General features: G+C 42.0%; 1 protein-coding gene across 1 annotated transcript in view; it reads right to left on the reverse strand.

The window, feature by feature from the left end:
• LOC116972947 (regulator of microtubule dynamics protein 2-like) overlaps nucleotides 1-14126 on the reverse strand; it is a 75582-nt gene that overhangs the window by 25974 nt on the left and 35482 nt on the right. Inside the window, exon 4 of the mRNA XM_033020546.1 lies at nucleotides 11894-11954. Coding sequence (XP_032876437.1) covers nucleotides 11894-11954 — 61 coding nt within the window. The remainder of the gene's footprint in view (nucleotides 1-11893; nucleotides 11955-14126) is intronic.

Genomic DNA, 14126 nt, shown 5'->3' on the forward strand with positions numbered 1-14126 from the left:
GTCATCGTAGTTATACCGCATGGAAACAGGTCCGTTGGCCCAACGTGTCCGTGCCAACTAAAATGGACATCTACACCAAATCCACCGGCCCAATCCCTCCAAACCTTTCCGATACATATTTTTTTCTGTTAAAAGCCAGCTGCTTTCCGAGAGTTGACCCTCGTGAAAGTAGATCCGACTTCTGTTGTTGAGGTGTATGGGTCAGAGCCAGCGGGGATTGGGGAAACGCCTATATAGATGCTTGCTTGCCTATTCAAAGTAGATGTAAAACGATTGAGCTCATTGGGTGATGATACATCTCATTGCTAGAGATCTCTCCCCATTTTGATTTACAGCCCAAGATAGCATTCATTTTATAGTACATGATTGTATCATCTGCTCTGAAGATTCATGGCATAACACTCGGCAAGTAGAAGCTGCTCAATAATAGGTAGGCTTTGAAAAGGAGTAATATATGAAAAGTACTAACGCACACAAAAAATTATATCTTAAATGAGTAATGATATCCCATCTTTTATAGAGTAATGGTGGTTACAGAAAGTTGGGGCTCACTGTATGCATGAATAGGTTACTTTTCAATTAAATGACATTTACAAGAACGAGTTTTAAAAATATACACTGAAATTGACAGCAGTTATTACCATCTCTAATAATGCTGGGCATTCATGCCTTCTTACCTCTTGCAAGTGCCAACTCTGATAGGATAGCGTGCCTATTTATGGATCTAAACTGCCAACAAACCTTTATATTCAGTTCTGTAATGTAATTGGCAGCCCAATATCAGAACACTTTAAAACCAATCAATATTTATTCTGCTATGTTTAAATGCTCACATTTTGGTTAAAAATAGAAAAATAACCCAATTAAAAATAGAGAGCCCTAGTGTGGTTTTGAGAGTGGGAAATAGTGCCTCACGAGTTTGAATAAGTACATTTTGAAGAGGAGACAAGAGGATTGACGAGGTTAGGATGGACTTCAGTAAAGCATTTGACAAGATCCAGCTTGTAAACTGGTCATGAACTTGAGATCACATGGGATCTAGGGTGAGATACCCATTTGGATACAAATTTGGCTTGTTGGAGGCTGATAATGAAGACGTAAGGAACTGCAGATGCTAGGTTTAGAAAAAACACACAAAGTACTGGAGTAACTCAGCGGGTCTGGAATCACTGGAAAACATGGATAAGTGACGTTCCGGGTTGGGGCCCTTCCTCAGACTGAAGGGCTGTTTCTCAGATTGGAGGCCTGGTGTGCCACTGGATTGTTTGTTGTTGGCCACATATAAAAATGATTTGGATCAGATTGCAGGTGGTATGATTAGTAAGTTTGCAGATGACATTAAAAAGGTATTCAAAAGGGAACTGCAGATGCTGGAATATCGAAGGTACACAAAATTGCTGGGGAAACTCAGCGGGTGCAGCAGCATCTATGGAGCGAAGGAAATAGGCGACGTTTCGGGCCGAAACCCTTCTTCAGACTGATGGGGGGTGGGGGAAAGAAAGAAGGGAAAGGGGAGGAGGAGGAGGAGGAGCCCGAGGGCGGGCGGATGGGAGGGTGGGAGGAGACAGCTAGAGGGTTAAGGAAGGGGAGGAGACAGCAAGGGCTAGCCAAATTGGGAGAATTCAATGTTAATGCCATAAGGACGCAAGGTCCCCAGGGGATTCCCCTCCGCCACCATAGATGAGGCTCACACCAGGGTCTCATCCATACCCCGTAACACTGCTCTCTCTCCCCATCCCCGCACACGCAACAAGGGCAGAGTCCCTCTGGTCCTCACCTTTCACCCCACCAGCCGGCAAATACAACACATAATCCTCCGCCATTTCCGCCACCTCCAACGTGACCCCACCACTCGCCACATCTTCCCATCTCCCCCCATGTCTGCCTTCCGCAAAGACCGCTCCCTCCGCAACTCCCTCGTCAATTCTTCCCTTCCCTCCCGCACCACCCCCTCCCCGGGCACTTTCCGTTGCAACCGCAAGAAATGCAACACCTGTCCCTTCACCTCCCCCCTCGACTCCATCCAAGGTCCCAAGCAGTCGTTCCAGGTGCGACAAAGGTTCACCTGTATCTCCTCCAACCTCATCTACTGCATCCGCTGCTCTAGATGTCAGCTGATTTACATAGGTGAGACCAAGCGTAGGTTGGGCGATCGTTTCGCCGAACACCTCCGCTCAGTCCGCAATAACCTACCTGACATCCCAGTGGCTCAGCACTTCAACTCCCCCTCCCATTCTCAATCCGACCTCTCTGTCCTGGGTCTCCTCCATTGCCAGAGTGAGCAACAGCGGAAATTGGAGGAACAGCACCTCATATTCCGTCTGGGGACCTTGCGTCCTTATGGCATTAACATTGAATTCTCCCAATTTGGCTAGCCCTTGCTGTCTCCTCCCCTTCCTTAACCCTCTAGCTGTCTCCTCCCACCCTCCCATCCGCCCGCCCTCGGGCTCCTCCTCCTCCTCCCCTTTTCCTTCTTTCTTTCCCCCACCCCCCATCAGTCTGAAGAAGGGTTTCGGCCCGAAACGTCGCCTATTTCCTTCGCTCCATAGATGCTGCTGCACCCGCTGAGTTTCCCCAGCAATTTTGTGTACCTACATTAAAAAGGTAGTTTGGTGGACAGTAAAGAGGTTGCCTAAGGTGTTGACAGTATCTAGATCAACTGGAAAAGTGGACAAAAGGATCGGAGGATGAAAGTTAAGTCAGCTAATTGTAAAGTTGTGCATTTTGGGAAGTTAAACCAGGGCAGAACATACAAAACGAATTACAGGACCCTAGGGCGTTTTTTAAAAAACAGAGAGGCCAAAGGGTACAAATACATGGTACTCGGAAAGTGGTGACAAAGTTAGACAAGGTAGTGAAGAAAGTTTAAGGCACACTTGCCTTCAGTTGTGCAAATTTTTCGCACAATAGCTGTTGGGCATATTGAACAAGCTGCTAGAAAATGTGGTAGAGATGTGTAGAATACAAGGTCTGGAAGCCGTTTGGATAATTTCACAGATATGAAAGGTTTATGTATATAAAGGGTATGTACCTAACGCATTTAAATGGAACAAGCACAGGAAGGCACTTTGGTTGGCATAGACAAGTTGGGCAAATTATATGTAATTATATTCCATGTAATATAACTTGGAAAAGTTTATGATGTAGATCCAAAAGTTTGGTTTGTATGGGCTTGTAATGGTTTCCTCAATAATGCCAAGTAAGCCGCATAAATTGATCAAACCACTGAAAAGAATGTAATTAATCCTGCTGGTACTTACATCAAATTTGAACAGCAGAGCACAAGTTTCTTTCAGGGCAATCACTTGACTTCATAAGATTACTAAAGATCTTTTTATGGTTGAATAGTGCAGGTTTGAAAGAAAGTGGAATTATTCTTAAATCAAATTGATGTCATACAGTTCAGGAATAGCAAAATTATTTGGATTTAAAATGTGTTCAGTAATTGGCACCCTGTTACATTTCAATTCATTAAAGCCAAAATAATACAACCAATAAACATAGAATGTAGTCAACTAAAGTGTACATTTTTAATTGTTGCCCACAGCATAGAAAGAACGGGTGCACAGTGGCGCAGTGGTAGAGTGTCTGCCTTACAGCACACAGACATGGGTTCGATCCCGACTATGGGTGCTGTCTGTACGGAGTTTGTTTGTTCTCCCTGTTGACCTTGTGGGGTTTTTTCCGGGTGCTCGGTTTCCACCCACACTCCAAAGACGTACGGGTTTAGAGGGATATGGGGCAAAAGCAGGCAGGTGGGACTAGTTCAGATGGGACTTGCGTGTTGGTGTGGGCAAGTTGGGCCGAAGGGCCTGTTTCTACGCTGTATCACTCTATGGCTCTAAGATCATATATTGCAGCAAAATGTGCATGCTGAAATTGAGATAGATGCCCAATCATACTATTTGTTATACAGCAGTTGGTGAATAATGGCCCCAAATTATTTTACAGCATCCTGACTCTTTTGAAAGAGAGCACTCGCAACCATGCAGCTTTCTTTGCTAAGACATGCAAGCAAAAACACTGATTGTGCAACCAAAATCTTTACTGAGGCTTGAACCCCATTCTTACCTAAAAAAAACACAGGTAAGCCAAATCTTTTCTAAGACTGTAACATATCGTTTTGTCAAAATGGGAATATAAAACTGTACTTTCTCAGAATTTTAATGCCTTTAAACTTCCTACAATGTACGCACTATAAGAAATTAAAGAGATTTGGCATATCACCAAATCCTCCAACAAACTGCTACAGATGCACTGTAGAACAGGTTGCATCATGGCTTGGGACTACAATTCCAAACACATATGAAAGCAAGAGGCTGTAGGGAATGGTAGTAACTGCTCGATAGTAATCCGACAATCCATTGTATTCTAGCATCAGTCCTTACAGTAGATAGAATTTCATATTTACATGAATTTGAATTTACTTGGTATTTTTCTGAGATATCATCTGCTTTGGGTTATCAGCCTCCATCCAATCACTTAGCCCTCCCTAATCCCAACACCCCATTTTTCTTCACCCATCATTCTTTCCTGTGGTTCTACATTTCACTCCCACCTTCTGAAGAAGGGTCTCGACCCAAAACATCATCCATTCCTTCTCCAGAGATGCCGCCTGTCCTGCTGAGTTACTCCAACTTTTTGTGTCTATCTTTCTTTCTTAATTTGATTAAACCTTTTAGTTTGATTTAGTTTATTGTCATGTGTACCAAGGTACAGTGAAAAGCTTTTGGTTGCATGTTATCTAGTCAGTGGAAATACTATATTTTACAATGCACAGATACAGGATAAAGGGTATTATGTTCAGTGCAAGATAAAGTCCTGTGAAGTCTGATTTAAGATGGTTCGAAGGTCTCCAATGAGGTAGATGTGAAGTCAGGACCGCTCTCTAGTTGTTGAGAAGACTGTTCAGTTGCCTGATAACAGCTGGGGAAAAACTGCCCTTGAATTTGGAGATATGCGTTTTCAAACTTCTGTACCTCTTGAGTGATGGGAGAGCGCAGAAGAGGGAGTGAGACTGGCCCTTGATTATGCTGGTGGTTTTGCTGAGGCAGTGTGAAGTGTAGATGGAGTCAATGGAAGAAAGGTTGGTTTGAGTGATGGTCAGGGCTACGTCCACAACTCTCAATTTCTTGCGGTCTTGTATGGAGCTGTTCCCAAACCATGCTTTGTCTTCCCCATTTATTACCTCCAGTCTTGATAACTATCTCTCCCGCACAGACTCTTCTGCCAATCAACCATTCACCTGAATGCACCTATCACTTTCCAGCTCTAATTCCACCCTTCCCCTTGCATCTTTTTACCAACCATCTCTCCTCTACTTCATCAGTCTGAAGGATCCCGACCCAAAACACCATCTGTCTATTTCCCTCCATAGATGCTGCTTGACCCACTGAGTTGCTCCAACGGGTTTTCAATCAGGCAATTCCTGCTGTGCTTCACTACCTTTGCCCTTCATGTTTCATATTGGTTGCAAGGTTTAATTAACTAATGGCAAAATGGTTCACCGGAAATCCTGACTGAAGCCCATAATTTCATAGTCACATTTAAACAAGGAATGTATAGTGCTAAAGATAATGCACCATGCTTGATTTAAGCATCCCACCAGAATATTAGTGATGGGTTTTTATTTAATGACCTATTAATCTGTCTATTTCTTTGTGTACAGTCCACGAAGGAAAGAACATTTTCAGATGCATGGCACGGACAAAAAACTGTAACGCAAATTATAAGGAAATGTAAAAAAAAAAAAATTCAGGTGTAAAAATTATTTTAGCTGGATTATAAACTGAAGCATTCTGTCATTAGTATACAAAGTTCTCAAAAACACATTAGTAATAAATTTAATTTCATAGGACGTAATGTTATTAAACATGTTTTCCCTTTCCTGGAAGTTACTCATCACTGTAGCAGACCTTGAATACACATTGCATGTAGGAACAAGGCAAATGTGTACCCAAAGCCAACAGCAGAAAAAGCTGACATAACAGATAAGCGCAAATTAGGTTATGTGGTGCTCGATTTATTATTCAAGGTCAATCACGACTGCTGTGCAAATTGAAATGTTCAGAGTACTTTGCAGTTTATAAATGCAAAATAAAAAAAACACATTTCAATTTAAAATTGTAAAATATGCCTGAGGCCAATTAAACTTGGTGTGAAATAGCATGCCATTATGCCGAAACATAGGCACCTTGAATGTTATTGATGAAGACAACCAGATGAGATGTATAATAGACACAAAGTGCTGGAGTAACTCAGCAGGAGTAACTTCAGACTGAAGAAGGAACCCGACCTGAAACATTACCCATTCCTTCTCCCCACAGATGTTGCCTGAGTTACTCCAGCACTTTGTGTCTTGTGTCTCTCCATATCTCCGGTTTAAGATAGCATTTGCAGTTCCTTCCTACAGAGATTAGATGTATAATGGCTTGTTAATTCAACGTTATCTGCCCAAGGTTTTTTATCTATATACATCAACAAAGCTGCCTATTTTAAACCAACGTTACATTGTCAATGAAATACACAACCACAACACAAATACACAACAATCAAGATATAATGATGAGCAAGGTAAAATCTGAAACACAATTGAAAAAATGCAGACACAAGCAACTGCAGATGCTGGATTCCTAAGCAAAGCACAAAGCACTAGAGTAACTCAGTTAGTCAGGCAGCATCTGTGGAGGGAATAGGCAGACAACATTTTTGGTCGAGACCCTTCTTCAAACTGATTATAACCATATAACAATTACAGCACGGTAATTGTTATATGGTTATAATCAGTTTGAAGAAGGGTCTCGGCCAAAAATGTTGTCTGCCTATTCCCTCCACAGATGCTGCCTGACTAACTGAGTTTACTCTAGATTATAGTGGGCTGGGGGAAAACGCTGGAAAAGAAAAGATGGGCGGGACAAAGCCTGTCAAGTGATAGGTGGATACAGGTGAGAGGATTTGCTTGGAAAGGGGTGGAGTAAGTGACAAAGCCAAGAGGTGAAAAGGAGACAAAAAAAAGATGTCAGAAAAGCAGAGGAGTGAAATTTGAAGTCAGAAGAAGGTATATAGGTGGAAAGGGAGAGAAGGATAAAAGAGAAGTGACGAAGGGTGGCAGATGCTAGAGAAATGCACCACTGTGGGGGTAGGGTAGGAGCACACGAGGAAGAGAAAGTGGGTAGGGGGTATTGCTTGAAATTGGTGAATTCAAGTTATATCTTTACGACTAAGCAAAAAATGGAAATGTGTTGTGTTTATCTGTGCTAATTAACAATTTAAAATATCCATATCTTAGCACTGCAGTTTTTACGGCAGTGCTCATTTGGAGTGATTCACTGAATTTTGTTAATTTTGAACTCAATATTATTGGTTTCAAAACTTGCAAACTGCAGGGATGCAAAATATATAAACTAGGGAGTTTGCACAGACTTTTGTTATAATAAATGTATTCTCCCAACTTTTGAGTAAGATAACCTGAAATATTGGTGACCCAACGTTCCACATTTTCCATTGTTTCTAATGGGACAGGATACTCTTTGGCCTGTGGAAGTGTCGACCAGCTCTCTGAACAATACCTTCCATCCTATTGCTGCATTAATTTCCCTGTAACCTTATCTCCCTCACATGTCCACAAACACCCTCCTTATTGTCCCACCAGCCATCTACACTAAAGGGCCTGTCCCACGATGCGAGTTCACCCAAGAGCTCTCCCGAGTTAAAAAATTTTTTTTAACTCGTGGTACCTCATCACAAGTATTTTTTACATGTGGACATTTTTCACACTGTTAAAAAAACTTCACGAGTTTCCCCGTTTCCCGAGTACCTGCCGTTAGCATACGAGCTGCTACGAGACATCTACGAGCTCCGACTACGTACTTACCATGAGTTTGATTTTTTTTAAAACTCGGGAGAGCTCTTGGGTGAACTCGCATCGTGGGACAGGCCCTCAAGGGTTATTCTCAGTAGCCAGTTAACTGTAGATGGGTCTCGGCCCGAAACATCACCTATTCCTTCTCACCAGAAATGCTGCCTGTCCGTTTACTTTTTGTGTCTATCTTCGGTTTAAACCAGCATCTGCATCTAAACACAACCCATTAACCATCATGTTTATAGAACATGGAGAAACAGGATTCCTCGGGTAAACATGTCATCCCCAGAGGTCACAAATGAGAACTGGGTTTCTACAGTGAGAAACCTGCAATACAAATAGAAAGACCATCATCCAAAAAATCAACATCACTGTTCTGCGCTCGCCAAATTTATGACCACACAGAAGACGTGGTCAATAACCGTGCATAGATAAAGGTTTTCCTCAAAATCTCATTCTAATATTTCAACTTTGCTAACGAAAGATAACAGTTTAAATACTGTTTTTCCATACAAGAAGGGAGAATAGTTACTTTTTCCTTATGTGCAAAATTTCCAGATAAGAGGGAGTATCACGAGTAGCCGTGAAAACTTTTAATAAGAAATCTTAACTATGAACAAACACAGTTATATCAACAAAGAAATATAATATCCTATTTTCCTCATTCTACTCCAACATGTTAACAATTCCACAGCAGTAGAGACATAACTTCATGGAATAAAGTCACCATTACAGGAATCTGTGCCCCCTGGTGATGAATTGACTTAAAACCATTATGTTCCATGAAATCCTACAAACTGCAAGAATTAACATCATGAACGGTCTCGAGTAGGGAGGCGGCCGTTCCAGGGTTCCCATGCCGCTGAGAGGACTCTCCCGACGCCGGAACATCATCACCCGGCGAGGACGGCCTGGAACATCGGGCCTCCGTAGAGGCAACTGTGGAGGCCTCAATAGGCCCGACTATGGGTGGACATTGGGGATGGGACTGGACTTTGTGCCTTCCCCCATAATGGGAACCATTGTGGGGGGATGTTTTTATGTTAAAGCTATTTATTATTGTTATGTTTGTATTCTTTTTTATGTGCTGCATTGGCAAAAAGAATTTCACTACATATAGGTGTTGAATGGGCTCGCCCCGCCTTACCTCTCTGAGCTGCTCCACCTATATGCTCCTGCCCGGTGCCTCAGGTCAGCTGATCAGATGCTCCTTGAGCTACCACGGTCTAAGCGGAAGCTCAGAGGGGATAGAGCCTTTTCTGTTGCTGCTCCGGCACTTTGGAACACCTTGCCGTTGCACATCAGACTGGCCCCCTCACTGTCCATCTTCAAATCCTCCCTAAAAACTAATTTTTATTCTCTGGCTTTCGACACTGGCTGAGACATTGCTCCTGTTCTTAGTGCTTTTAATGTCTTTTAATTTTTACTGTTTTTAGTCCTTCGTTTTACGGTTTTTTAATGGTTTGTAATAACTTTTTGTCCATGAGTTCTCATGTACAGCACTTTGTGGCAACTGCGGTTGTTTAAAGCGCTTTATAAATAAAGTTTATTATTATTATTATTATTATTATTATGTGACAATAAATCAACCTTTGAACCTTTGAACGTACAGCTTGAATATCAAGAATAAACAGTCTGAAGAAGGGTCTTGACCCGAAACGTCACCTATTCCTTTCCTCCAGAGATGCTGCCTGTCTTGCTGAGTTACTTCAGCTTTTTGTGTCTATTTTCAGTTTAAACCAGCATCTGTACTTCCTTCCTACACAAAACCTTTACATATTGGCTCAGTGAGGAGGATGTTTCATTATATTTCTAGAAAAATAAAACCGACAAAGGAACAGTAATACATAATGCATTCTGTTGTTCTATTTTGTTTAGTGATGGGTACAAATCAAAAGTTAAAACAATTGTTTCGAGTGTTTTATATCCTCTTTTTTTCGTGTCCAACTTTAAAAAAATCACAATACACGAGGATAAGAAATAGGAACAGGAGCACACAATTCAATGAACAGAGCCCAATAGACAATAGGTGCAGGAGTAAGCCATTCGGCCCTTCGAGCCAGCACCGCCATTCTATATGAACATGGCTGATCATCCACAATCAGTACCCCGTTCCTGCCTTCTCGCCATATCCCCTGACTCCGCTATCTTTAAGAGGTCTATCTAACTCTCTTGAAAGCATCCAGTGAATTTGTGTCCACTGCCTACTGAGGCAGAGAATTCCAGATTCACAACTCTCTGGGTGAAAAGTTTTTCCTCATTTCCCTTCTAAATGGCCTACCCCTAATTCTTAAACTGTGGCCCCTGGTTCTCGATTCCCCCAACATCGGGAACATGTTTCCTACCTCTAGCATGTCCAATCTCTTAATAATCTTATATGTTTCAATAAGATACCCTCTCATCCTTCTAAATTCCAGATTACACAAGCCCAGCCGCTCCATTCTATCAACATATGACAGTCCTGCCATTCAATAAGATCAGCACCAATCAACCACTCTAAATGTTTAGGATAGGCACAAAATTCTGGAGTATCTCAGGCAGCATCTCTGGATTGAAGGAATGGGTGACGTTTCAGTTCGAGACCTTTCTTCAGTTGCTTGTCCTGCTGCGTTAGTCCACCATTTCGTGTCTATCTTCGATGTAAACCAGCATCTGCAGATCCTTCCTAACCACTCTAAATATTTTTTTGATTTTCACCCTAAACATACCCTGCATCTCGGCACACAGTGAATGAGTATATACCATCTACAGCTTGCACTCAGACACTCGTCCAAGTTGCTCCAACAGTACGTCCTAAACCTCTAACCCTTCCCACCAAGATGGAAAAGGGCAGCAGATGAATGGGAAAAATCAGTACCTGCAGGTTTCCTTCCAACTCTCACACAATTCTGACTTGGCTATATATCGCCAAGCACAAGAATACAAATAAAGGTCTCGACCCGAAACACCACCCATTCCTTCTATCCAAAGATGCTGCCTGTCCCGCTAAGTTACTCCAACATTTTGTGTCTATTTACAAATAAGTAGAAGCAGGAATCGGCCACCAGGTCCCTTATACTTGCCCCACCATTGAACATGATCTAACCTAGTCTCAATTACATTTCTGCGCCAGTTCCCTGTAATTCTCCGTCCCTTGATCCTTCAAATTTTAATCTATCTCCACTTTAAATCCACCCAATAATCTAACCGTCACCAATCATGCACAATATTCGTGTCTGCCTCACCAATACCCAGTGCAACTCTAATAAAAATCACCATTCTTAAACTCTAAACCCTTTGCAATAAAGGCCAACAAGGCAGGCAGGAGAATGGGGTCAGGAGGGAGAGATAGATCAGCCACGATTGAATGGCGGAGTAGACTTGATGAGCCAAATGGCCTAATTCTGCTCCTATTACTTATGACCTTGTGCTATCTGCCTTAACAACTTGTTGGACCATCCTGGCTTTTCTGGTGATTCATGCCAAATACCCTTTGAACTGCTTATTTACAGTCACTCCCTATATAGATAACAGATTTTCGATCTTCAATCAAAATGCATGATAAGTGCTTTGTCATTTGCCTGCGCCTAGCCCATATCCCTTCAAACCTTTCCTATGCATGTACTTGCCCAAATGTCTTTTAAATGTCATAATTATACCCACCGCTGCCACTTCCTCAGGCAGTTCATTCCATACACTCACCATTCTGTTTAAAGAAGCTGCTCCTCAGATCCCCTTTAAATCTTTCCCCTCTCACCAGGTACCAGTGTAAAAGATTGTGACTGTTCACCACATCTATGCCCCTCATAATTTACGCACCACATAATTTTGTAAAACAAGGTCACACCTCAGCCTCGACGCTCCAGTGAAAAGAGACCTCGCCGTTGCAGCCTCTACCTATATTAAAACCTCCATTCTTGGGAGTTTTTTGTCACCCTTCCCAGAGCAGAGCAACCAGAAGTGCACAGCACTCGAAGTGTGGCTTTAACAACATTAATTACTGTATGATTATCAATCTCATCCAATAATTCCTGTGACATTAGTCAGACTTACCACATGTGACTATCAGCACTCTCGGGGCCTAGATTAACTGCATCCAATGCTAACTCTTTACCTGAAAAGGATATTATAAAAAAAAATAATTACATTATATATAGAATTTACCAACGTTGTAGCATTTTGGATTTATGCTCTCACAAATAAAAACAAGCCAGGACACAATCTGGATTTAGTAATTTCACAAATATATTTCAAACAGTGAAACAGGAGGAATTTCAATTGCGGCACAAGTGTGATATTTTTCTCAATTTACAATTAACAAAGCTGCATAGTAGCGTCTTGCATGACTTGCAAAAGACTAGCACGCAGGTTCAGCAAGTAATTAGAAAGATAACAGAATGTTATTGTGTGTAATGAGGGGAATTAAATCTAAAAGTACAGGGATTTTACATCATTATATGAGGCTTTGGCAAAAGCACCTCTGGAGCACTGTGTGCAGTATTGATCTCCTCATTTAAAGGCAAAGATTCATAGAGCAATAGAATAGAGGAACAAGCCACGACCGACGGAGCCCACAATGTCCATCAAACGCACATTTTTTACATAAACTTATACCAAATCTTTTTATTTTTTCACAATCCCATCAACTCTGACACCGATTCTATCACTCATCTACACATTATAGGCAATTTACAATGGCCAATTAAGCTACCAACTCATACATTTTTTGGAACGGAGGAAACTGGAACACCGACTAATGCAGTCACAGTGATAACGTGTCAATCCCACAATGAAAGTCAGAAGTTACCCTGGTTGCTGGAGTGTTCAGGCAACAGCTCTACCTGTTGTGCAACTCATGTCCATTAAGGAAGACAATTAATGCACTGGAAGCTGGTCAAAGACAGTTTAGTAGATCTACATCTGAAATGGGCAGGTTGCCCTATGATGAAAGGTTGAACAGCCTAGGCTTAAATTCACTGGAGTGCGAGGAAACAGAAGATCCTAAGGAAAATTGACAGCGTGAATGTAATGAGAATATTTCTTCCTGTGTGAGAGTTCAGAATTATGAATTATAACATTAAGTAATGGGCAATGTAAGATAGGGACAAAGCAGAACTTTTTTCTTTCAGTAAGTCATTAGTCTTCAAATCTATCTTTATCAAAGGGAAGTAGCAGCAGCGTCAACGAGTATTGTTAATGCAGTGTGGCTTGGTTCTTGATAAGCAAAGGGTTAAAAGGTTACCAGATATAGACAGCAACCAGTCAAGGTTACAGCTGTGATATTAAACGATTGAGCAGACTCAAACAGATAAGTGGTCTACTCCTGCTGCCAATTATTTGTTTATATATGCAGACATTGATGCAGGAATACCCAAAGGCCAGCAGGAGTGTTGCACATTGATTATTGCAGCCCACTCATGAGTGGAAGCGGTCTTCACATTGAAAGTATGTAGGAAGTCAATTCATCATCATAATTAGCAAAAAGGACTACTTTGTCCTTCAAGGGGAAATTATTTTTAGATCTCCAAACCAACTCCTTGTTGTATTAACTTTCCAACACATGGTGAGAAGTGGGCTAATGTGTGCCATTCAATGATTTTAAGATCCTGTTGAAAGAAATCTAACAAAGGAGAATGGATCTTCTTGAACAGACAGGAGAACACAGGTGAGGCAGAGATTCACTTGTACCTCCTCCAACCTCAACTACTGTATCCAGGTGTGGACAGCAATATGTCGGCGAGACCAAGCGCAGGCTCAGGGATCATTTCGCTGAACACCTCCGCTCAGTCCACCTAAAACTACATGATCTCCCGGATGCTAAACACTTGAACACCCCCTCCCATTCCCACACTGACCTTTCTGTCCTGGGCCTCCTCCACTGTCAAGAGTGAGGCCCAATGCAAATTGGAAGAACAGCACCTCATATTTTGCTTGGGCAGCTTACAACCTAGTGGTATAAATATTGACTTATCTTAATCCAATTAACCTTTGCTTTCTCTCTCTCTCCATCCCTCACCCATCCTAGTTCTCTGACCAGTCTGACTAAATCCTGATTAAATTTTATCTTTATATGCTTCGTTATCTCCTTCTCCTAGCTAACAATGCACATTTCTACATTTTCCTTGAACTTCGTCACCTTTGATGTCTCGTTTCACACCTTACTCTCTGTCTCCCTCTTCCCTGACTCACCACCTGAAGAAGGGTCTCGACCCAAAACGTCACCCATTCCTTCTATCCAGAGATGCTGCCCATCCCGCTGAGCTACTCCAGCATTTTGTGTCTTTCT

Source organism: Amblyraja radiata, chromosome 5 (assembly GCF_010909765.2).
Source record: "Amblyraja radiata isolate CabotCenter1 chromosome 5, sAmbRad1.1.pri, whole genome shotgun sequence".
Lineage (NCBI taxonomy): Eukaryota > Metazoa > Chordata > Chondrichthyes > Rajiformes > Rajidae > Amblyraja > Amblyraja radiata.